Source organism: Salarias fasciatus, chromosome 18 (genome assembly GCF_902148845.1).
Source record: "Salarias fasciatus chromosome 18, fSalaFa1.1, whole genome shotgun sequence".
In the NCBI taxonomy this organism is placed as follows: Eukaryota; Metazoa; Chordata; class Actinopteri; order Blenniiformes; family Blenniidae; genus Salarias; species Salarias fasciatus.
Genome location: NC_043762.1, coordinates 22,965,440 through 22,990,896, shown reverse-complemented (window position 1 = coordinate 22,990,896; position 25,457 = coordinate 22,965,440). Strand labels below are relative to the sequence as shown.

General features: G+C 49.5%; 3 protein-coding genes across 6 annotated transcripts in view; 1 reads left to right on the top strand and 2 right to left on the bottom strand.

Annotated features, from left to right (window-relative positions):
• Positions 1 to 4,481: 4,481 nt before the first annotated feature.
• On the bottom strand, positions 4,482 to 9,384 carry LOC115405549 (uncharacterized). The gene is made up of 6 exons (XM_030115154.1): positions 8,718 to 9,384; positions 8,430 to 8,635; positions 8,062 to 8,232; positions 7,746 to 7,898; positions 6,996 to 7,062; positions 4,482 to 6,887 (listed from the first exon to the last, which is right to left on the bottom strand). Exons 1-6 carry the CDS (start codon positions 9,382 to 9,384, stop codon positions 5,317 to 5,319), a joined length of 2,835 nt encoding a protein of 944 aa, XP_029971014.1. The 3' UTR covers positions 4,482 to 5,316.
• The window catches only part of LOC115405021 (abl interactor 1-like), a 30,391-nt gene continuing 13,613 nt past the window's right edge, over positions 8,680 to 25,457 (bottom strand). For 2 of the 4 annotated variants that reach the window (XM_030114423.1, XM_030114426.1), the window contains one exon: positions 23,255 to 25,384. In XM_030114423.1, coding sequence (XP_029970283.1) covers positions 25,209 to 25,384 — 176 coding nt within the window. In that variant the 3' untranslated portion in view covers positions 23,255 to 25,208. Of the gene's footprint in view, positions 8,709 to 23,254; positions 25,385 to 25,457 lie in introns of those variants that run through there. The other 2 variants (XM_030114424.1, XM_030114425.1) reach the window with 2 other exon arrangements.
• Positions 11,647 to 23,194, top strand: LOC115405023 (amyloid beta A4 precursor protein-binding family B member 1-interacting protein-like). The gene is made up of 13 exons (XM_030114427.1): positions 11,647 to 11,750; positions 14,637 to 14,696; positions 16,790 to 16,871; positions 17,962 to 18,158; positions 18,230 to 18,301; positions 18,374 to 18,533; positions 18,627 to 18,748; positions 18,832 to 18,906; positions 18,984 to 19,127; positions 20,827 to 20,937; positions 21,893 to 21,991; positions 22,097 to 22,175; positions 22,780 to 23,194. Exons 2-13 carry the CDS (start codon positions 14,637 to 14,639, stop codon positions 22,884 to 22,886), a joined length of 1,308 nt encoding a protein of 435 aa, XP_029970287.1. The 5' UTR covers positions 11,647 to 11,750; the 3' UTR covers positions 22,887 to 23,194.

The following is a 25,457-nucleotide window of genomic DNA, read 5'->3' as shown; positions in this document are numbered from 1 at the left end:
ATCCAGAGCTCAGAAACTCGGGGATGCCTCTGCTGGAGCGAGGAGTGGATCGTACGGGAGAAAAGTTCGAAACAAGCAAAAACTGCTTCCAGATGCGCCGGTAAACAAAGCTTCTGCCCTTTTCTCACTTTCTGCTCCCAGAGTTTGGGTTCTGTCTCAAAAGGTCTTCCTGCTGCCTGCACAGCTGCAGGCTGCTCTGTGTGTGTGTGTGTGTGTGTGTGTGTGTGTGTGTGTGTGTGTGTGTGTGTGCGTGCTTGTTTTTCTATCCTTGTTGGGGCCAAATGTCCCCACAAGGATAGCAAAACGTGGAACGACGTGCCTTGTGGGGACCTTTTTCTGGTCCTAAGTAGGAGAAACAGTGTTTTCTTGACCATGTTGTTGTTACTGAAAAAAGTAAAAGTGCAAAAACATTTCTTTAGGGTTAGGCTTTGTTGTGGTGTGGGTTAGGGTTAGGGTAAGGGTCAGGGTTAGGGGCTAGACATGAATGGGAGTCAATGGAAGGTCCCCACAAGGATAGAAATACAAGACTCTGTGTGTGTGTGTGTGTGTGTGTGTGTGTGTGTGTGTGTGTGTGTGTGTGTGTGTGTGTGTGTGTGTGTGTGTGTGTGTGTGTGTGTGTGTGTGTGAGAAACAGACCCTCCTCTTCCGCTCCAGTCGATCTGCAGTTAATCGAATTATTTCTGTTTTCATCACATTTTGTATGATTTCTGTTGAATTTCCCTCAAATTAAGAAACTGAACATCGTGGATTTCCCAGCGACACGTTAGTATCCAGTCGACATGAGCTTTATCGGTTCTCCTCCGTTGGTTCTTCTCCTTCTGTGCTCTATTACCTTGACCTCTGGGGGTCCTCCAAGGTTCCTCTGGGGTTCCTCTGGGGTTCCTCGGGTTCCGTGGACCTGCTAGCTCCAGAAGAAGTGTTGCTGCGTGTTTGCTGGAGTTCTGACCTTTTCTTTGCCAGACGACCGTCACTCGTTCAGCCCACCGCCCTGCAGCCGGGAGGTGGTTTCAGTTTGTTTATGGGCTTGCACTTCTTTTCTCTTCTGTTCTAACCCGGCCATGTCTGCTCAGTGTCTTTGGTGTCCTGCTGTGGTTTTTGACAGTGGATTCACACACAGTCCCAGCTGTGTTTTTATGGGAACTTTGCGGGTAAAATTCGACGACCCTGACGGTCCACACAGCACCTGTTACGTCCGCAGCTCTTAGCAAGAAATGGAAGTAACATAAAAACACAGATGTTAAAGGTGAAAGAGGTGTTTAATGAGTTAAAAGTTACAAAATAATGGAACACCATGAATCAAAAACAACACAAAATGCAGAAACAAAACTACTTCAAAAGGTGATCCTGAACTAATAACCAAAACAACAGAAGCTCTCAGGCTGAACAGACGCAGCAGCTCCCAGACTGTCTTCTCCTTCTTCTTCTTTCTTTCTTTCTTTCTTTCTTTCTTTCTTTCTTTCTTTCCTTCTTCTTCTTTCCTTCTTATTTCTTTCTTTCTCTTCTTCTTCTTCTTCTTCTTCTTCTTCTTCTTCTTCTTCTTCTTCTTCTGCAGCAGACTAGGCACAACTCAGTGCATTGCCGCCACACAGGTGATTTTGCACTATTTCAGCTTCATCTTCTGGGGCCTAAATCCTGCTGTACAGACCCGTTGTCCAAAGAAAGCGAAGTACTGTCCATGCAATCTCTCTCACTCAATCCCTCACCCAGTATCGTTGTAAGTGAAAATGTTTTTAGTCCCAACTTTTCCAAATGTATAAACAATATTTTCCTCTGTTCTGTGTAAGCTGGACATTCCACTATGACATGGCTCACTGACTCTCAGGATTCACAGTGTTCACATTTCCCATCAGGATGTTCTAACACCAAACCTCAGGCTAATCCACAGCGCCCCAGCCTGAGCCTGGTCAGTTTGACGTCCCCTGCCCTCTTCATACATGCTCTCTCTGTGGGATGTACTAATGGCTGTATCTGAGACAATGTCCTCCCTCTGCTGTCTCCCTCCCACTCCTGCTGCCACTGGCGGTGGATTCTTTTATTAATGATGCTTCGCCATTCCATTTTTCCTAAAGGGACTCTGAAATCTACCTCCTTCTCACCTAAGCTGCACTTTGCTGTTCTGTCTGCCTCCTCGTTTCCTTCTATCCCTACAGGAATGCACCCGCATAAACCCGACACTGATCCCCTTCTGTCCAGATTGGACACCATCATTAATATCTCCCCGACTATCTCCATTCTTGCATGTCCTCGCTCAGCTCCCCATAGTGCCATTAGGGATGATAGAGAGTCTGTACATAAGACCACCATGTAAAACCCCCCATCCTCCACCCACCACAGGGCCCCAGCAGCGCTGTCAGCTCTGCTGTGAAAATAGAGACTTCATCAGACAATCTCTGGCTTTGACAGATGTGAACATGGGGAGTGTATATTCCAAAACCTGCTGTTCCACTTTATGGGACTCTTGACCCGTCTGTGTAAATCTTGATAAAGTCTCCCAGGACTCCCTTGAAAAAGAGGTTTTTAATCTCAATGGGACTTTCCTGGCTAAATAAAGGTTAAAAAAAAAAAAATACAAAAAAACTCCCCCTATCTGCTCTCAAGGTATCTACCTCCCCCTTCTAGCACACTCCCTATTATCCCCTCTGGTGTTAATTGTTTTGCCGACATATCCACATCTGCCTCAGCCCAGAGCCACGTGGAGCAGGTGGCCTCCCAGACTGATCCTCCCGCCAGGCTTTTGAAGGGCAGGCTCCTCCCATGGCCGCCCGTGACTGGAGGCTGCCGTGTCCTCCACAACTGTCTGGTGCTCCAGTCCAATAATCCAAATATCCAATCTTGGACAGCCTGTAGGTGCAAAAGAGGGAGAGATCCCAGCCACACACACACACACACACACACACACACACACACACACACAACCAACACAGCAGCAGCCGTAACACCACCGTTTTGAGACACACACCGGTATATCGATGGCAGCAGTGAAGCCAGGAGTCTTGAGTTATTCGATAGACTGCAGCACACCTGGAACCTGCAGGTCAGAACTTCAAAGCCTGAAAGAACAGCATGAAGTGGTCTGCTGGCTTCCACGGAACATGTGCTCAGGATCATGATGTACTTTCTGATCTCCTGCCAGAGCAGCACAGCTCTCTGACACTGAGGGTCGCTGGGAAAAGTGTAGGAAGACCATTAGGAGGTGAACTACCCGGCAAATATCATTTCGGCTGTTTAAGTTTGTGGTGAAGAACCTCTGTTCTAACAGAAAACACCTGGTGGCTCCACCAGGGATCAGACCGGCGGCGTGTGCGTTAGACTGGATCCGTTACTGATGGTTTGGCTGGAAGTGAATAATTTAATGAGGAAACCTATATTCAGTAGGAAAAAAAAAAATCCTGTGACAGGCGGGAAGATCAGAACCACCTAGAATCCCAGAAGTGCTTGGCCTTTGTGAGACTGAAGCATAATTAGCGTTTGAACGCTTGAGTTACAACCACGTAAAGAGTTTTGTGAACGGCGACCACCAAACTCTACCTCGGTCTTCCTGGAGAACGTGAACTCTTATGAAAAGACTTTCCTTCCATCTTTCCTTCTCTGAAACGTGACTGAGCTTCACAGAACCGACACAAAGAACCCAGAGACACTGACCGCTTCAGACCAGTTTCACTCATTTAGTAGAAAATAATGAATGGAATGAGTGAAAACCAGCTAGAGGAAGAAACCTCAAGCCCTGCAAGCAGCCATCAAAAAACAAAATCAATGTTCTTTTAAAATAATACAGAAATTGTGAAAATGGCATTTGTCCTTACTTCTAAAAAACTCTTTTGTAGCTCAACCACAACAAGTATTAATAAAATTATCAAGGGCTGAAATTTGTTTTTTAAAAACCTCGAGGTTTTTCGGTCCCTTTGCAGCTTTTACAAAATTAAATGTAATATTTATTTTGGATTATTTTTCAGTTTGCTGCCCAGAAGACTGCATTAAAATGGAATCGTTTCTTGAAGCTTTTGAAGTAAATGAACTGAACGAGGAAAAAACACCCACTAAACCTTAAGAAATAAAAACTAAAATAACTTTAAAAAACAGCTGAAATGGATAAAACAGCTAAAATAGCTAAACCTGCTACAAACAGCAAAAAGATCATTAAAACTGTTGAAAAGTAGCTAAAGCAGGTGAAACTACAGAAAGGCCAATACGGCAAAACTGATCAAAGTTCTCACAGATGTTATCCGCAATTTTCTACTTAAACATGTGGCTCCAGATCAATTTTATTTGGTGGAAAGTTGAGAAAACAGCTCTTTTTCGCCATAGAGGTGGCACCTATCTGCTCAACAGACTAAATAGTTATAGACGAGACAAAAATATATTTATCCCTGAGGAAGAAAACCATTTCACTGGTTTTTCCAAACGTTCCGCATCACAGCTCCAGTTCAGAAGCTGCTTCAAGAAAATCCAGTAAAACAAACATTTTATTGGATTTACCAGCAGACATCAAATATACACTTTACTACAGTTTTGCTTGTGTTAACTGTATTTATACTGTCAGGTGGTAATAATTAAAATAGCACATTGATTTCAATAGCGACTCGCTTCAAGTACATAATCCGCACCACGTGGTCGTTAAACTAGGCATGCAGTAGATATTCACATTAGAAAACGTTGACTAACATGAAGCACATGCTCCTGAAAACACCTCTGAACGAAGGCACACAACAGGAAGCAGGTCAAAATCCCTTTGACGTCAACTGAGCAAGTGAAGGAATTACATAAATAAAAAACAGACGGAGAAGAACCCTGAAGTTTCGCTGCATAAAAGCAGAAAACGTGTTTCCATGGGTAGAATCTATGAGGGAGGCTACTATTTGCTTTATATAAATACGACTGGTGTATAACAATACATTTTATTAGAAGTTAGCTTGATGGTTCATGTTTGAGTTCATAGAAATACTATTTGGAAAATTCAGCAAGCTGCGGTAACTGCTGCTAATCTGCTGCTAAAAGAGAAGTTTAGCCTGGCGGACATGAAGTTGCAGTCAGTGGACAGTTCAGCTTAGAGCACCAGTGAAGAGCGGCTAACTGGCTCTTCATATCGACATGTAAGTAAGTTTGCACGAGAGATGCAGTATGGGGCTTTAATTAGAGCATCACCCACAGAAAACCTGGGCCAGCTCCCAACTTCTAACAGAAAAATACAACGGCATGAATCTTCAGACAAAATATTTCTTATAAAAAAAGCTAAAAAGGAAGTCCTTGCTCTAAATGATTGAACACATGGTCTTGAAATGACGTGAAGAAACATTATAGCGTTATACAGTCTGTCTTTCACTGTGCCGCCACCCAGAGGACCGACACTCCGCTGCCGCCCTGGTGGCTGATCTGGTTGATCCGTCCGCGGACGCAGTCCAGCGTGAAGAAGAGCGCCGTGCCGTTGAGAACCTTGAAGGACGCCCGCAGACTCACGCTGGCCCACTGGCTGCCCTCGGCCATCGGACCGGCCGCCTGCTGGGCCAGCGGGGCGGGCCGCTGGGAGCCCGACGCCTCGGACTCGCCTCGCCGGAACAGGGTCACTTTGAGCAGGTTGCAGGAGTGAATGAGTTTGAGGTCCAGAGCCAGGCTGGCCGAGCCGCTCTCCTTAAAGACGAAGTCCCGCCTCTGATCCGCCGACCCCTTCCCCGGCAGCCCCATCTGCGGCACCGGACCACTGGTCTGGTGGAAGAACAGCGGCTTGTTTCGCACGGCTCCCGAGGGAAGGCCGGCCTGGGCCACGGAGGCGGACAAAGACGAGGAAATGGCAGCAGGGACCCAGACCAGGCTGAGGATACTGATTCCGGTCTCGTCACCGAAGAAGCGCACGGTGCACTGAGCGGGGGACAGGATCTCGAAGCCCAGCGTGTCCCCGGAGCTCACCCCAGTGGCTCCAGACAGAGATAAGGAGGTGTCCCGGTAGTGGACGCCCGGTTTGAAGGCCCGGTACAACTCCCTGCTGGTCCCGTTGTGGTTGAGATACGCCAGAACCTGGAAGCCCTCGCTCACGCACGCCTGGCCCATGGAGTACAGAGCCTGCTGGAAGACGAAGCGCACCGTGCCGCTCTCGGTGAAGCGAACCCCTCGGCCGTCGTGGGTCAGTCCCACCACGTAGGGGTCGGAGGTGGAGGTGGTGCGGAAGACGGGCCGGTAGTTGGTGTGGTAATGCGCAGAGACGATGGCCTGGGCCGTCATGGCGACGGCCCCGGTGTCGTGGGAGAGCCAGAGGAGGCTGAGCGGCGGCGCCGCCGGGTCGTACAGCTTCAGACCTTCGCCGCTCTGATTGCAGTGGCTGTTGGCGCTGCGAAGCAGGAGAGAGATGACGTGCCCGGGGGCGACCTCCGCCACGCCGCTGACGCTGGCGCTCTGGAGGGACCGCTGCTCCCGCTGCTCCACCCGCACGCCACTGATGTCGCGGCCCTCCGACCCGTCGGTGCCGTTGACCCGGAGAACCAGCTGAACGAAGCTGCGGCAGCCGTGGTTCACCGACAGGTTCTCGTCCAGCCAGACCAGACCGTGCTGCCGCAGCACCAGACGGCCGTCCTCCACGGACGCCAGGCCGGCGTGGTCCCTCGCCCGGACGTGGAGCCGGACGGCGGGGAAGGCGTGAGGCAGGAAGTGGCCCTTGGCTCCCGGCAGACTCACGTCGGCGGCCCAGGGCAGAGAGAGGGCGCTCTCGCCGAAACCGCCGTCGGCGTTGAGGCCGGCGCAGACGGTGTCCGAGTTGAAGCTGCAGGGCGAAGACACCGGTTCTCCGTCACACTCGGTGCAGGCCTGACACTCCTCCACCTCGGAGCTGAAGAAGTAGCCGTGGCCGCACATTCCCGACTTGGCGTCTCGCTCCGTCATGCCCTGGCACCGAAATCCACCTGAGACCAGAACGCTTTGGTTTCAAATCCGTCCACATTTATACAAAAGCACTGGTTTTAATCCCTAAATAACACATTCAGCAAAGATCAAGAAGCCTCCAGAAGTACCTGCAGTGTTCAGACACTTCTGCTCATCTCCACACAAATCAGCAATCTCAAGACATTCGTCTCTGTCCTGCAATGAAAAAAACCATTTCAGAATTTAAACACCAACGACCTGCAAATCTCCAGAACTAGCAGGGAAAAGTACATTTTAACCGTTTAGTGAGTAAAGCTATGACAATGTTCTCAGTTACATTTGTTTCCCTACTACTGGACTGATAGTGGTTCATTTGAAGTATTTTGATCCTGTGGCTGTGGAATTATCAAACATGTGAACTGAGTGAATGAATGACTCTTTTTCCAGAGAACTTCCACCTTCAGGTTTTCAGTATTCCTGTGTGCTTTTTACCAAACGAGGGAAGCTCAGCTGGCAGATGTGGCACATGCAGGATCTTCTCTGTGATCTGATGTTTGTAATAAATACTTCATGAGTGCACGGCTTCATCCGTCTTCTTTCTGGTAGTTTCTGAATTAACTAGATTTTATAGAGTGTGCCCAGGTTTTCCCTCTGAAATACACACAGCACATTCCGTCAGCAGCGGCTGGACTTCTGCTTGACACGGCTGACTTTAACTTTGTCTCTTTTTTCAGATTTGTTGGAATGTGTTAAGTAATGTTCAGTAAATAGTCTGCTTATTTAAGATCATTTAACTTTTAATTTCAGGTTCCCTGCTCGAGGTTTTGCATATTAACAGATGAAACGTGGACTTCTGTCTCTTTCGAACAAATCCATGCGAACAAACCGGGGCGGCGGACCTGGCACATCCTGTCTGCGTGGAGAGAGCACTGAGCCACCAGGAAGAAGCCGGCGGGGCAGACGGTGCACTTCTCACACCGAGGATGGCCACTGCTGAAGTCGCAGAACTGATCGGCGCCGCAGGCGCCGCAGGCCATCAGGGACCGGCCCACCTGAGCAGACGGACGGCGGCCATTCAGGCAGGAGAGAATGACATCCGGCAATTAAAGATGTCTTTTACATTTGGAATTGCTTCTAAATAAACATGACAGGACAGGATTCTTTTGGCCATCAGTCTGCATGTTTTCTTTATTTTGAACACAAGGCTCCGCCCACCTCCATCACGCTGGCCTCCATGTCCACCTTGTGCAGAGACAGAGCCTGCTGGCTCTGGTGGGCCCTGACCTGCCCCCCCAGGTCCTCCATGTGGGAGTCTAGCTCCCCCTGCAGGTTCTGGAACGACGTCTGCTTGATGCTGTCCATCAATATGCTGTACTGGGCTTTGACCTGGAGACAGACACGGTGAACACGGGTTTTCAGGTCAAATGTGACATGAGCACGAGCGCAAAGTACAACCTGTGTGACTATAGTGTGTGTTCTTCAACCACTTTCATGGAAAACAGACCAGATTCACCCCCATATGGATTTGATCAAGCATATATATATCGAGACTTTTTTTTTTTTTTATCATAAAGCCGACCCACTTGCTCCATCTGTTCAAACATCCTCCTCTGCTGCTCCAGGATTTCCCTCTGCTGGCTGACCAGCGCCCCCTGCTGGTCACTGAGGAGCCTCTGCAGCTCCTTGACTTCGCTGTGTTGGCCCCTGAGGGCCTCGACCAGCCGCTCCTGGCCCTTAGACAGCTGGAGCTGCAGGACGAGCGCGTCCTCCGAGGGGACCTCGTTGTTCCCTGAGGAGACAGACGGAACGCGGCTCAGATCGGGCGGGATTCCTTCTCTCTCTCTCTCTCTCTCTCTCTGTCTCACACTCACCTGGTTTCATGTCGCATGTCAGCTGGATAAACGCTCCACGCTCCGACCCGAAGTCCGGCAGCTCATCCAGAAACTGCGCAGCCCTGTCCGTCACGTGAACCGGGGAAGAGCCTAACCTCCCGTCGTCCCCCGCGTGCGCACCGCAAGCGTCTCCCACGCAAGACGTGTGTTTCTGGCGCATCCGAGGCGGCAGTTTACATCCGAACCCTTTGCAGTCGCGCGCTGCGCCGTCCTCCGCGGTGCGCTGGGACACTGTGGTGGGACAGGTACCGCCGGCGCAGCCCGGGTGGAACACCTCCGCGGTGATGGTCCTCGGGTTCGTCCTCCGGGCGCCATCGCTGCTCACCGCGTGCGTAAAGCCGCCGGGCTGGGGCTGGAGGATGGTGTACGGCGCTAACGGCGCGCTCCCGGCTTGGTGCTGGCTGTAGTGGCCGTCCCGCTGGAAGCCCGGGTGGACCGGGACCGGTCCTTGCCTGGACGCCGCAGAGTGATGAAACTGCCGCCGGGGCGCGGACGTGTCCGCGCGCACGGGGCAGTGCGCCCCGACGCACGGTCTGCTCCAGTCCTGTCCGGTGAAGCAGCGGGGCCCGCGGCAGACCTCCGATGCTCCATTGATACACAGCACACTCGATGAAAAGAGCAAAACTATCGCAGAGACACGAGCCATGCTGCAACCCTAGGCGTAAAAAAAAAAAAAAAAAAAAAACAGCGTAAACGGGCCACGTGCAGTCCTTACGCGCGTCAATCCTCCTCTCAATCTCGATCTTATTTGATCATCTCTTGGACAAAAACACGCACCACGTTAGTCCCCGTGAACACCCGGGAGCCAGCGGAGCAGCCGGGTTCAGCTCGTCTCCATCGCGCGCTGCGCTGCGCTCCTGCCCCCTCTGCCCCTCCGGAGAGGGGCTCCGTCTGTCCCACATGTGGCGCTCACTGCTCCTAATTGGCAACAGGTTTCGCTCCCAGTCTTAAATTAACCCGTAGCTTTCCCGGACATACCTCTCCGCCCTGCGAGAAGCGGGGTGTGTTTGATGGAGCCTTCATGGAGATTCAGGTGATCGATTCAGGTTCCCTTCACGGAGGGTGATTTGCTCTTTTGTTTTTCCTCAAGTGATTCATTTTCTTGACAGGATTTGCTCAGTGGGTCTTTAACAAGTCATTAAAATAGAAAACCGGGCTTTACAGGGACCAAAGCCTTCTGATCATGGCTCTGCGGTGCTCGCTGCTTTTATTTTAACACTTCTCTGTTATAAACTGAAGTCGAAACCAACACTGCTAAACTTTACCAACACTCTCATTTCCTTTCCGCGACCTGTCATGGCTTCAATTAAACCTTTAACCTACATAAACCCTGCTCTCTCATTTCACACCGAAGTGACGCCAGTTCTCAAACCCTTCATCACAGAGAGAGAAGGTGGAGGGAAAGCAGCCCGAGCTCACTCACAAGTGCTTATAAACACACACATGATTAATGAGCGGGACACACACACACACACACACACACACTCCAGACACATGTCGGCAGCAGTCCTATCCTAATGAGCTTCAGGTTGTTTTTTATAACCCCCCCCCAACACTCTCTTTCAGTGGCTAACACTCTTGCCTCAGTGAGAGCATATCTCTGTGGAGTTCCTCCGGTTTCCTCAGAATCCACAAACATGCATTTCTGGCCTGGTGGCGACTTTAATTTGTGCAGAGACTTTTCATTCTGACCCGTGCTGTTGTTGTCTCTGGGGTTTGCCCTCTGACCTTTGCGGGGCCTCGTCCGTTCGGCTCCAGCACCGTGGGACAGATAGACGGGTGTTTTCTGCATATCCTTTAAAGGCCACAGCAGCTTTTTGTTGTTGATGCTGCTGTTGTTGGTCTCTATATTGCCTGCGGTCACATTTCATGTAATCCAGACTCGTTCCGTTGAGGGATATAAACTGTTGCTCCACGGCTATAAATACCTCAAAATATCCTTTTTGTTCTTTTGTTCTCCAAGTAAACATGAACATATGGCTGGATAGGCTGAAGAGAAAATCCCAGGGCAGTAAACCATCAGATTCTGATGTCAGATATCTGTTTTAGTCGATGAAAAAACACTTTGACCACAGAAAAGTCAAAACATGTTCCAACAGCAGCGCTTCTTTATTTCTTCATTTATGCAGTTTTAAATCAACATTTAATGTGTTTTATCCTTGGACTCTTGGGAAAAGTTGCTATATTAGATGAATGGATGAATTTGTTCCACTTTGTGGTGTATCTGGTTCATTCTTGACCTTGAGTGCTGGGGAACTGCGGTTTGAATCCCGGCTGCAGCAGGAAGAACAGCCAGCCGTCTGTTCCCGCTCATGTATTTTGTAGAAGTGGCTCTTTGTGTTTTTAACATCTTTTCATCAGTTTTGTTCTTTGAATTTTCTGTCTCGACAACGCAGGCGTTTGTGCACCGCTGCAGCTTCACGTCAGAGCAGCTTGAAAAGCAACACAGCACTCCCAGCAAGCAGGTGATTTCAATCACTCTGCAGATATCCTGAATAATAATAACAGAAAAAGACCGAACGCCTCCCAGATGATCTGAGCGGTCTGGAGAGCTGAAGAGGAGCAGAAACGCATTAAAATGAAGAGTTTCAAGAGGTCTTAGCAGAGATGAGGATCAGCTGCAGCTGTGTGACGGATTATTAACGGGTCCTGCTGGAGACCGAGGGCGGGGGGCCCTCACTCATCTGAAATCAAACAGTGCGAGATTCCTCAGCATCACAGATGTAGATGTAGAGACGAGCGGTTCAGGACGGGTCAGACAGTTATGACCTGCTCACTGTCTCGTCCTGAGGACAGCTCTGACCAGACAGACTCAATGAAGACGCCAGAGAAAGACGGAGACGCCCTGCATGAGCTACACAACCAGAAATACACCGAGCCCACACTCCGCTTCCTGGTTTCACAGCAGGCAGTGCAGTGTGGTTACTGATAGACTGACCTGTGAGCTCGTTAGTGCGCACACGCACACACACACACACACACGCTGCCTGACACTCTGAAGACACGGAAGAGGTAAGAGCATAAAAAACGTAAATAATGACTGTAAAGTTCTTTAACAATGCCTGCTCAGGCAACATGAAGCAGACGTGGTAAACATGAAGGTTTTTCACAGAAAGAGAGCTTCTTTTCTGAAGTGTCAAAAATTCAGTACTTTAGTTTTTTTGGCTCTTAATGTAAGCCCAGAGTGTCTTCATAATGTTTTTCTACCTCACTTTTGCTCTTTGTGACTCTGGCTGCTTGTTAAATGTAGCTGGGCTGATTCAGCGTTGATGCCTGAAACTCTGCCTGCAGAGCAAACTGCTGCTCCGTCCAGTCCAGAGAGCAGAAGGGATGCTCCGCTGTAGCACTGCAAGAGTTAAATACTTGAACCGCCACATCAGCTTTGTTTAAGGCAAACACATGTCCTCTCCCAGCAGCCAGTGGACGGTTGTGCAACTAATTAGAAAACAGTAAGAAGTTCACGACCGCCAAAAGAAGAAAAGATTTTGATTCGCTGTCAGGCGGTGCAAACCGAGACACTGCCCTGCGTAGAGACGGTGAGCGGCCGTTTGGAGGCAGGCTGTGGCGGCCGGTCGGTCTGTCAACATGTGAGACCACAGAGAGAGACAGCAGCTCTGCGACATGTCTGATGAGCACGCTAACGAGGAGCTAATGTGGATTGACGAAGCACGTTTCTCCCTGGGAGGGTGAAGACAGCCAGGCTGTGATTAAAGCTGTCAACAGGCTGAACGTCATCCAGAGGGAGTGCTGCATGAGACCGAAGCGTCAGGCGGGTTTCACATGTGTGAGGCAGGAGAAACCTCAAAGGTGCACTTCACTTTCGGGATCCAAAGAAATCTCACTTTCATATGGAAACAATACTCTCCCCTCTCCCCTCCTCTCCGCCGTTCCCCTTTCAGCTCACCGCACTATGGACGGCGTGTTTAGAGTGTGGGGTAAACAGTGTGTGTCCTGCCTGTCGCTGCTCTCATGCACATCCATTCTGAAGTGTGTTTGAGCGGGAGCGGTGAGGCGGGTGACCGACACAGACGGACAGATAGCTGTAAATCCAAGAATGTTTCAAACAACACAAAGTGCTTCCTGTGTGTGTGAGGGAACACACACTCCTCACTTTAGTCTAAATGCATGAGCACAAAGATAAACAACACAGTAAGGCAGTGGGCGACAGGGTCTACAGTCTGGACGCCCGTCCTGCTGTTCGGACGCTTCAGGCCAGTCATTAGAGTGATAAATGAATTCTCTGTGAATACAGTATTGACTCATTACGTGTTTGTGCACACGTCTGAACGCAGCTGCCGCAGACCTATTTATTACCCCACATTTCTGTTTTTATTCAAGAGTTCTTTTCTTTGAACGCTCTGCTCTTTCAGCGTTGTTCTTTATCCTCAGTGGTTCTCGAGTCTCTCAGCGCCGTTTGACCCTCAGCAGCTTTGAACTCGCATGAAGCGCAGTCTGAAGCTCTGTGCTGAACATGTTGGAGCATTTAGCTGCTGCAGAAACACACATTCCTCCCAAATGCTCAAGTCAGCCAAATGTGCAAATTAGCATCTGTTTGCTAATGAGATTCTAACACTGGAAGAAAAATCCTGCTGGTTTCTGCTGCAATGAGCGAAAAGCAAGTGGTCAAAGCAGGAGAAGCATGAGGTTAGAGAAGTGTCTGATGGCAGAGTGTTAATACCGCAGGACTGGAACCCTGGAACTCCCAGTTCAGTAGAAACCCAGCAGAGCTGGAAGCAACAGAGAGATGGAGACAAAAGCACAGCGAACCTTCAGCAACTGCATTTCAAGAAACAAGTGAAGAAATGAGGCCCGGCTGCCAACAAATGTCCAATCAGACAAGACAATAACCTGAATATCCAATATCAGGTGACTTTCATCAGAACATCAGGACTGTAAATGAAAATAAAAACCAGAAGGGGACCTGATCCAGATATTAAATCACATTAATGCCGACCAGATGAGGAATCTCTCAAATGTTGAAATCAGAAGACCAGATTGGCAACACTGAAAACAACAACCACCATATGGCCAGACACAAAACTCTTGGACTCATGAGGAGGAAAAACACACAAGAAAACACTGAGAAAACACACCCAGAGGATCTGAAATCTAACTCCTGACTGAGTTATGCCTTCCATTATTCCTCCATCTAGAGCTCCAGATTTAACTGAGTGTTTGTATGTCAAAATGAAAGAGTACAGAGCATTACTTCATTTGAATTGTTAAACCCTATGAATAAACGCAATTATTATTGGCATTGTATGTATAAATATAACAACACATCCAAGAACTGACTGGCGATCACAAAACAGGCGTCAATTATTTATCTGGGCTCAGTAGAACTTTTTCTAAGCTTCCATGTAGCCTTTTACATTACATACAGGCTCAGTTTGCGAAGCTGCTGATGAAGTGAAAGTATTTGACAAATGGAGGTATTTAATGATGCACGTTCTCGTTCCATGATTCCCTGAAGATGTCTGCTGGACGGTCATTAAAAACCACTTGTTCTTCATCACAGAAAACGGAAAGCGCGCCGCTCCATGGCGCCTCGTTCGCTCAGTCCCAGTGAAAACACTGCCGTCACCGCTGGCGCCGCTGCATGGTTTAGCAACACCACAACGCCGTGACCTGATAAAGCAGCAGCTTTTACATTCAGCTCAGCAGTGACTGAAACATCTGAAGTGTTTTCATCCGTTTCATCTGTTTGAACCTCCACTCCACAAACACGCCACAACGGCTCGTCACGGTTTTCCTCCGCTGAGCAGAGTTCAGACTGAACAGACATTGTTTAAGATTTTCACTTCCTGAGTCTCACTGTGCTGTTTCATCTTTTCACTTCGTTTCTTTCTTTGCTCCGCTGCTCCTCAAGTCTGACTTTTATTTTCCTTATTTGTGCAGATGGACGAGATAGACGTCATGTTCGAGGATCTCATCGGGGAGATGGATCATCTTTCTCAGGTGAATTATAGAAATAGAGAAACTATAATTGCAGGTCTGCCAGCCCGCCGTGCAGTGGTTCGCTCTCACATCACAGCTGGAATGCTCCTGTTTGGGATCTGGGTTTGAAATACCTCCTGTTTTGGAAGAAACTTGGAAAAGAAGTGGTCAAAAGTGTTTCTTCCTTTGAGAGCATCTCTCACCTGGGATCAGAGGATCCAGGGACTCCATTCAGGGTTTCATAACCCCCATGTGTCCCGACCACAGGAGGACACCTGAGGACAATAACCTGAGGGCAGTACCCCTCAGAAATACCCCGTGACGAGCCACGCACCAACAGGCCACCTTCCTAAAAACCAGTTCTGTTCCTCTGTCGGGCTTCGTCAGAGCTGAGGACGAGGGACGGACGTCACCTCATTGTGCTGCAGTAAAGTCCATTTGTGTCTGGAAGCTGTATCATCTCCAAAGGCCCTGTCTCCCAGATGCCCCGGCGCCGGCGGCTCTGGTCTCAGGCTGAGGCTCTGGTTCACGCCGAGGCTCCGGAAACAGAAGTACTCAAGTACTTGAGATCCTTCCTTGAATGGACCTGCAATGACACCATGAGCTTACGACTGGGTAGCACTTCAGGGACTGGAAACACCCACTGGAAGCAAGGCCGTGGCCTAATATGTTCACACCTTCGACAGGAAAAGCAGGTGAACAGCAACTCTGAAGAAATCACTAAATCACTGGCTAAAGGAGACCAGATGTTCACAAAACTCATGACAGCCACTTGAACTTGGACAACGATTCAGTCAACAGAGACTGAATTCCCTCACAAATGACAGATCTGTCGAATCTCCACCTACAGACAGAAACCTCTCAGCTGGAAACCAGGATCAGCGTCAGTCTCTAGGAGTTTAGAACCTGGTGTTTCCACAGTTGAGATGAGGCCAAAGCCTTTGTCGGCAGTAGCTCTTCATGCCGCTGGTCCAACTTTATCATTAATGAATGTGAAATACTCTTGCTACGATGGAAATGTCTGCGATTCCACTGCAATATGGAAATAAGGGAAAGCAGGATGAAGGCTGCCACTGATCCAACACTGGTCAGAGTTTTCCTTCACTGCTCAGCAGATAGGCTGCATTCTTTCTCAAAACACGACCATATGAGCTGAGTCCACGGCTCTCCCTGCTGAATGTTCCCATCAGGGCTTTTGAAGCAGGAACCAGTTACAAGAAGTGAATCACAGACTCTTCTTCCTGCCTAAGCTGGATATAATCTGATTACAGCCGGCACAGTGTGTTTTGAAACTGAAGCTCTCAGAAGCGTTGAGGGTGGCGCCCGGACGCGGTGAAGTCATGGCGTCTGGATGGGACTGAGGGCAAACGCTGCAGATTCCCCGAAGCACACATAAGCTGCTCCTCGTGTCACGGCCATTCGCCAAGAGAGACACTACACACCGTTCAAAGTGAGCCTTGCTGCACACTGCAGCTCTCAGACCTGGTCTCAATCTGTGCTCCGCTGGACGTCATGCATACCAGAGAGGCCGAGCCGCCGCGTTGGCCTGATGCTCTCTGGAAACCGCCACGGTGACAAACCCTGTTTGTAAGAAAAGTTGATCATATCAGGGTGTAACAGACAGGAGGACTTCAATGGCTCCACTCATTGGCTTCCATTGGGTCCATTTTTCCTGCTTTAGTGCCGCTGAGCAAAGGGCAACAGGCCGAGTTTTCACGCTGGTCTGAGGTGTTGCTGCAGCAGCATGTGTTCACCGGCTGAGCTGCAGCCGTTGCGTTCTCTCTGCACTGCTTGTCTGTAGATGAGACTGAGGCTGTAGAGACTCCAATGGGGAACATGCAGCGCTTTGCTGACGACTTGAGACTCTTCAGTTTCAATCTGATCTGATTGGTGATTTACTGGCCATGGAGAGGCAGGCTAATGTGTTTTCTATTGTTCTAATAATGTGCAGAAAACAAATAAATAAATAAATAATTCACATGATCGTAAGTCTTGACTTCAATTGGAAACTGTTGCTTCTGGGGAAAAAAGAAAAACAGACATCGGGGAAACTGCTGTAAATGTCCTGATCAGCGGGCCGAACTGATTTCTCTCGTTTCTCTGCTTCCCTTCAGAGCATCGCGGCTTCAGATGGACCAGCAGAGGGGCGTCCGCAGGGGGAGACCGCCTTCTCCGTCGGCTTCACAGACCTCAGCGGTGAGAAACTCATTCTCCCTCTGCTGATCAGTACGAACCAGCAGTGTTTCAGCTGAAAGGCTGAAAACAGGGAGGCTGCTTGTTGTCGTCCACAAACACCATGGCGTCTCGAGGAAGGGAGGAGCAGAGAAAGTGTGCTAAATGAAGGATTCACAGACGGTGCTGCCAATAAACCGTCTGCACGGCTGCATGCTGTGACTTAAACATGCATTCCACATACGCCAGAGGAAGAAATATTGACAAATAAATATATTTTGAAAAGAAGGAAACAACTTGGACTGTACAGACTAAACAAACCCGTCTTCAGCTTCCAAAAAAAGATGAAAGAAAACGGTCTGAGCTAAAAATAGCTTCCTGTAATTCAACCCACATTGAGAGGACTGCAGAGGGTGATGGCTGCTGAGACAGGGGGGGGGTTCCTGTCTCTGACTCCACTTGAGGCCTTCTGTAGCTTCGACCTGTCATGACTAGTAACCGGCTCTGATTGGCTGACTCTGACTTTCTCACCCTGACCGACCGGCAGCTCCAGGTAACAGAACACAGCTGTGGAGGACTGTCTGGGAGGGGGTGGGGTCTGGGGGCGGGGTATGAGTCGAAAACAGGGGAGATGCTGGCTTACAGTCCAGATGCTGAGTCCTTTTTCCGTCAGCCGGTAATTTGAGGTGATTATGGAAACATCAGATGAATGTATTATGTATAGATCATGGCAGGATTCAGTAAAGATTAACGTTTCCGTGCTGGATCAGGGCGTTTCCTCTCATCCATCCATCTTCTGCTGAAGCAGGCAGAGGGTGCAGCTCATGGCTGAATAATCACTCACAGCAAACTGAAAATTCACCCGAAATGCATGTTCATGGGCTGTCGGGGTCAAACCAAACACACACAGGGAAAACATGCAAACTCCACACACACACTTAAGAAAAACCAACCCCCTCCGAACCTGATCCGAACTCTTTCAGCATTACAAAACCAGAATGTTCTGGTGAGGATGAGATCGAAGACCTGAAGAGTCTTGAGTCAGGCCAAAGCGACCGTCTGCTGTTGTCTGACAGATTTATTCCAGCATGCCGTCTTCCGCTTCTCCGCGCAGATTCCCTTCATAAGCTGGAGGATGACGACCTGGATGCTCTTGTGGCTAATCTGGGATCAAAGGCTCCCCAGGAAGACCCTCCCTGTCGTGATCAGAGCAGCCGTCCTCATCTAACCGCCATAAAGGAGGAATCCCGGCCAGAAGCCGTCCTTCCTCCACCACCAGACTCCTCCTCCTCATCCAGAGGAAGCGACAAGGTAACGGCAACAAGGAAGCCATCTGGAGGAAAATGCAAAATGAGTTAAAGTTACTGATGTGGCTCTTCTAGAGGGAACCCCAAACGAAGGCCGATAAAATCCGAGTGGCTCTGGAGAAGCTGAAGGAGGCCAAAGTGAGAAAGGTGAAGATCTGCAGCTTCTGCTTTTCCACCTGAGGCGGAAACAGACTGAGCTAACGGAGCGCCGCTCCTCAGATGATCATCAAGGTGCTGATGGCCGACGGGAGCTCCAAGATCCTGATGGTGGACGAGAGACAGACGGTGGGGGACGTGATGGACATGCTGTTCCAGAAGACGTTCTGTGACGGCAGCATCGACTGGAGCCTGTGTGAGACCAACCCCGAGCTGCAGACCGGTGAGGAGCTAACGCCAGCGTCCCGGGGTCCCGGGGTCCCGGGGTGTGGCAGATCAGGCTTCCTCCAACAGCGTCTGCCTGGGACGGTTTCAGAAAGAGGCTTCGAGGACCACGAGTACCTGGTGGAGCCGCTGTCTGTGTGGAGCCGCCAGAGCCGGAACACAGTCTGCTTCCTGTCCAGACCCCACAAGTACGTGATGTTCACCGAACCTCAGGTGAGGAAACGGCCTTTCTGCATCGAGCCAGCGTTTCATGTTGGTTTACCAGTGGATTAAATCTCGCTGTATTTGCAATGAAGCTTTTTTACATGTGGAAAAAGAAGGAGTCGAGCCGGAGTGAGATCAACCAGCAGGCCAAGCAGCTCCTGATCCAGGTCGGTCACAGCTCATGGCTCCTCGACTCTTGAATCAGCCTCAGCTTCATCGTCTTCCTTCTTTTCTGGTGCTGCAGGAGAATTTTGAAGGCTCGACTGTGATAGTTCCTGACCTGGATGGGATCCTGTACCTGAAGGAGGACGGGAAGAAGGTCTGGAAACCTCGCCACTTTGTGCTCAGGGCGTCGGGGATCTACTATGTACCCAAAGGAAAAACAAAGGTGAAGCTGATCAGTCATTATGGCGCCAAGTATTGAAAAGAGTGAAGCAAAATAACTGAGATCACTTTTGGGGCAGCTTTACTTCCCCTCAATATTCTGCTTCTACAGTGATTCAACATCTTAAGTTCCTCTGCAGATGATTTCGTATCATCGCATTTGCTTCCTGTTGTTGGCTTCATCTCATCTCACAGCATTTAAACTGACGGTCCAACAGGAACGAGCAGCGTTCACCATCCTCACAGCTCTCCAGCTCTCACTGGTTTCATTTCAGCGAATGTTCAGATGATCAAAGATCTCAGCAAGAATCAAACATGTGAGGAAAAGATCCAGACACTAAAAGCAGGCTTGAGTGTTGAGGCTCAGCTTTTCTTACTTCATCTTCTTTGAATCGTCTCGTCAGACTTATCGGAGCGGCCCTCAGCCCCTGAACCACCTCGCTCTTGCTTTTTTTCTGCATAAACTCACGAAGTAGCTACAAGACTTGTGTCTCGATGTCAAGTTCATGATAGTTTATATCTGAGAGCTGCAGCGGCTCGAAGTGGAGGAGGAACCAGAGACAGACGTGAAGTGTGAACCTCAGTGCTGTTAAAGAGAGACCGTCATCGTCTCGCCCTGACGCAGCAACAAGCAAATAAACACGATAAACAGATAGATGGAGAACGCCATCACAGCAAAGTGGCTCCCAAAAGTCCTCCAGCAGGAAGAAAAGAGATGCAGATGAAACTGTGCGAGGCAACAAGCAGAGCTGCAGCGTCCCAGAGACATGATGCTGGTCGACCACGAGCAAACCAGCAGAGACTCAAACCAGCAGGCAGGAAGGCGAGCTGCCGAGAGCTGAGACCGAACGGAAGAAGGTCAGTTATGAAGTGAGAAGGAAAACCTCAGGGAGGAGAGGAAGAGGAAGGAGAGGAAGAGCCGGAGAGTCGCTGAACTTCAGCAGCCGAATGTGTGAACAGGATGTTTCTGCTTCAGATCGAGTATGGAAGGAATGCCTTAAAGACAAATGCTGACCCTCCTCTTGCAAAGCAAGCGTCACTGTGAAACGTCTTTGATGGTTTAATAAATACAAACGGCTTCAAATGACTTTCTATCTTAAGTCCTCACTTCAAATACAGAAACAGAGCAACGTAGAAACTGAAGCACTGCTGTCTAGTCCTGTAAGGTGAGACCAGCTGGGAGGCCTGTGACCGATGCACATGGCTTGGTCCTCACTTTCACAATGAAATGTAATTATGTCTGTTAACGGAGTTGATACAGTGGTTACAGTAAAAAGAGAGAAGCTGCTTTTTCCTGAAGTTTAACTATTCAATGCATCTGGTTTGTTTCAACAAAGGTTTCTAGATTTGATTCAAAAGCACCAGTGAAGAGGACACAGCTCTTCACAAGACTTTTTAAAAGCACGCCGAATCCTTGTCTCTTCTCTGGGAATCCGAATGGCCTAAAAACATTTAAACCTGCTGGTGTAGAACAGCGAATGAGCTGCTGGGTCAGACGGCGTCCTAAATCCCACTGGAGCGGCGGTCTGGCTTCATGCTGACAGAACTCTTCCATTGCTGCCAGGAACTCTGGGTCGATCTCTCTTTAATGCATGTGTTTCATGTCTGTGTGTGTGTGTGTGTGTGTGTGTGTGTGTGTGTGTGTGTGTGTGTGTGTGTGTGTGTGTGTGGGCGTGACGGTCTCTCGGTTCCCTCTCTTCCAGTCGTGCAGCGATCTCGCCTGCTTCGTTCGATTTGAAAACGTCAACATCTACATCGCCCACAAGTACAAGCAGAAGTACCGAGCTCCCACCGACTTCTGCTTCATCCTGAAGGTCAGCTCAGCATCTTCAGCCGCCGCCGCCGCTTTCAGGAGCGTCTCTGTAGAAAACAACAGCAGAAACGACTGTAGAGGGCAGAAATGACCGTTCTACTGAGGAACAGGTGAAAACGTTGTGACCCATCAGTGGATGTTAAGAACTAAGTGTTTACTGTTGAGGAGGCAGAAACACAGTAAGTCTCAGTTCCAGACACCTGCACACACCTGGAGGTTTTCCTTTTCCTGGTGCCAGACGTTTCCACTGCATTCAAATATCCGCTTTTACGTTATCAGTGTGCTTCTGTGTGATCTACTCAGACATGAACACTGAGCACACAGGACATTCTGCTTTAAGTGAACCCTGGTGTGAACGCAGACGTTTAAAGGAAAGATTGTCAGATTAACTCACGCCCCTGAACGCATCACTTTAGCATCAGACATGTATTTACAGAGACGTGAACTCTGTGTGCTGGAAGGCACGTCGCAGGACTTCCTGTGGACAGAAAAAGAAATGTGGTGGAGAGAGAGACAGAGTTTATTAAGAAGCTGAACCGGTGTGGTTGGACTGAGTTGTCTGCAGGCCAGGCGGTCAGAGGATGAGGATCATACCTTCTGTGGCTCACAGGTGGAGCATGGAGCAGTTTATGGCCACAAATACTGAATGTTAAAAAAGAGAAAGCAAACAGACAGTCTATGGAAGCAGGGGAAGTGCAGATCTAGTGGACAAATAAACACAAAATGTGTTTCCTTTATGTTCCTGCAGGGGAAGAATCTCATTTACTGAAAAGAAATTTATGAAATAAACTTAATTTTACAGAAATTTTACCAGATCTGAATATTTTTAAATGATTGGTGCAACATTAACATCATTCAGTTGAAATCAGTCTTTTCTTTGTAACATTCACATGCAGCCTGACCCGGCCTGCAGGCCTGATGTGCACAGATGTGTAGATGTTTCTCTCTGGTTCCAGCATCCCTGCATCCAGAAGGAGTCTCACTACATCAAGTTCCTGTGCTGCGACGGGAAACACTCGCTGCTGCTGTGGGCCAATTCCATCCGGATCGCCAAGGTCAGTCTGCCGCTGCTCAACGGAACATCGGTGCCAATGGATATGGAGACGTCTAAGGTGTGTGTGTGTGTGTGTGTGTGTGTGTGTGTGTGTGTGTGTGCGCAGTACGGCGCTGCCCTCTACAGGAGCTACCAGGCTGCACTGAAGAGAGCATCCTCTCAGGAGACTTCTCACGTTTCTGCAGGTAAGAGAGCTTTTTGAAGCGGAGGAGAATCTCAACGAACGCTTTGAAACCATTGATGAACCGACCAGAAAAGGCGGGAATTGAAATCCACGTTACACAATAATGCCAGAAAACCCATGAGAAGATTAGCTTCAGTGACGATGTGACTCGTCTGCTGAGGAGAGAAACTCCTCTGTTCTCCGGACGACGCTGTGAAACACAGGAGGTCCATGTTGTTACTAAAGTGTTTTAATGGAGCTTTATTCACTGACAGTCTTTCCCTGCTGCTCTGATTTCTGTTCTCAAAAATATCCTTTCACCTGCAGCCGTTTCTCTCTTTTGAATGGCGTCATATTTGTAAGGAGCATGCATTTGTGGGATGAGCATCAAACAGAGGGTTACCACTATGTTAACGGGACATTAACAGCTTTTCAAGCAATATGACATCTATCTATTCCTAAAAAGCAACGTGGCAACACGATCTAAATCTGAGCAATTTTATATTTCATCAGAGAAGAAGTCTGCCAAACAAAAACATGTGAGCAAAGTGTGTGTGTGTGCGAATGTGTGAGTGTGTGTGTGCCGTTTCAGATCAGTAAACTGACAGGATGAATACTGTTTGCAGAGGCGTCGCCTCCCGGCAGCTCAGCTGAAGACTTCCCGTACGAGGAGCCGCCGGACTTCATCCCTCCTCCTCCTCCTCCTCCTCCTGAAGGAGCCGCTGAAGACTGAGACAGACATTCAGCTCGGATTGAATCGGTTCAGTCCATCACGACGCAAACGTGGATGATTCAGGAGAAAATAAAAGGACTGTTAGCAAACGAAAGCCGCAGTCGTTTTGTTTCGTTGAGTTTATTACAAAAAGACTGTACATAAATTTCAATGATCACATCCTATGTACAAACAGAGGAAAAGACAAACATCCCGTTCTGTTCCCATGAACACTTAAGTTACTGATGTTCTGCTGTTTTTTTTTTTTTAATTCCACATTTGATCATAAGAAAACACATCAAAGAAGGGCGTCCTGACCTGTGACGCCCTGAAATGCTCGACGGTGAGTGGTAAACATTAGAGTTCTGCACGCCAGTGGCTCCTCATGGTTCCTCTATGAAAAAGTATAAATAAATTACATTACAAACTGCTAGCAAACCTTCCACAGCAGTCCTGACATAAAAAGAAGTCTGAATGCAGAGCTAGAAATATGTTAGGTAGAAAAAGTCGTTTCCTCACAAAAAAATGATGGAAAAAATACAATCGAAGATGTGATGAAATGAAAACTCATTCACTGCTGTGACGCCGGCCGTCACGCACCGAGGCTGATGAACCCTGACCGCACCGAGCCAGTCCTCCAGTCGGTCCAGAGACACCCGTCCCCTCTGGACCGCCTCCGGGACACATGATCACTGGATTCTTTACGACGGCCACAAACATGGATTCTGAGAGGCGTTGGTCTGAAGAGACGCTTTGTAAGAGCAGCCAATCAGAGGAGCGTCTCGGGCCGCAGCAGGAACCGGGTTCCAGTCACGTCAAGTCCAACCGAGTCCAGCGGGATTACATTACTGCCGCGTCGCCGACATTCACGACCCGGACCGGAGTACAATCAGACCGCAGCAGGAACCGGGTTCCAGTCACGTCAAGTCCGACTCTGAGTGAAGGGCCAGATTAAAGCGGGATTACATTACTGCGGCGTCGCCGACATTCCCCTCCCGGACCGGGGTACAATCAGAGCGGCAGCAGAAACAGGAAGGCTGCCTCTCTGCGGCGAGCCGCCTCGCACTCTGAGGTCGTTCCATGGTTATTGAGCACCAGTGTGAAGCACTGCGGCAGCGCCCAGTGCACGAGCCCAGTGCACGAGCCCAGTGCACGAGCCCAGTGCACGAGCCCGCGGGCGAGACGGGCGAGACGGGTTAGCTCTTCGGCCGCCGCCACGGAAATCAAAATCCTCACAGTCGTCGAGAACTAAAATCGACCACACGAGAACACGGCAGTCAAGTCCTTCCTGTGCTGGAAGCAGCACACACACCTGGGAGCTCTGCTGCCGCCGCTGGACAGCAGCACACACACACCCGGGAGCTCTGCTGCCGCCGCTGGACAGCAGCACACACACACCCGGGAGCTCTGCTACAGCGACCATGAGGTGAAGAGTAACTGCTCGAACAGCCGCCGCCTCGGTGTCGCTCAATGGCACCGCGAGTCACGAATAAAACGAATATTCAAGTTAAAACGAAAAGAAACATCCAGTCTGGTCGGCGGCCCACGGACCGATGGAAACACTGGTGAAACACTGACGATGTACGGCACTGCAGCTTCTCACACGACACTGTATTTACAACGAGAGAGCAGAGAGAGCCTCCACCAGACACTGCTGTCTTCTTCTATGTGTGTGTGTGTGTGTGTGTGTGTGTGTGTGTGTGTGTGTGTGTGTGTGTGTGTGTGTAATGCATTGTCTACACTGGTTTCAGCCTGTGCCGAGCTGCCTTTTCCCTCCTCCTGATCGGCGTCCCGATGCACCTGCTGATGTTTTTGCTCTTGGGTCTTTTTTTAAAAAGGTCAAAGGTTTGATTCAGGAGGAGGGAAGAGTTTCTCTGACGGTCTGCAGTGCAAAGAAACGGGCAGGAGCTTCAAAGTAAGAGCGCTGCGCTGCCTCATCTGCTGAGTGGAAATGTGACGTTTCACCGTCTCGACCTACTGCATCCTCTCAGTTTTGGTTCCCAGTCCACAGATTACCACCACACCGTGTTTACTCCTCATCTCCCAAACAGTCTGATTGTGTCTAATTTCTTCACAGGCAACGATCTGATGGTTTCAAGCTGTGAGAAGAAGAAGAAAAAGGCCGGCGACTCCTCCCTTTGTCCCAGTGTAAACTAACAACCCTCCATTGTGCCTCACTTCTGCAGTTTGGAGCAGACCAAAAGCCTCAAGTTCAGGAAATCAACAGCGACGGAGCCCAGCAGGGGGCTTCCTCCCAGAGGGCGGAGCCGGTACTGCAGCTCCCGCCACGCTCCGTCTGCTCTAAACCGCACCGCCTCCTCTGCTCTGCTCCCGCCGGCTTCTCTAGTCGGCGTAGTGCATGATGGACTCCACGTAGTTTCCGGGGAAGAGTCCGGTGACGCCGTTGCAGACGCCTTCGAACCAGCCGTCGTCGTTCTTCTTGATGATGTAGATGATGGCGCCCTCCATGAAGGACAGCTCGTCCTCCTTGTCCTTGGTGTAGTCGTAGATGGCCACCACTGTCGACCAGAACCAAACATCCGTCACTCCATCATCAAACCACGCCGAGCCGGAGCCCGTCCGGTGTCACCC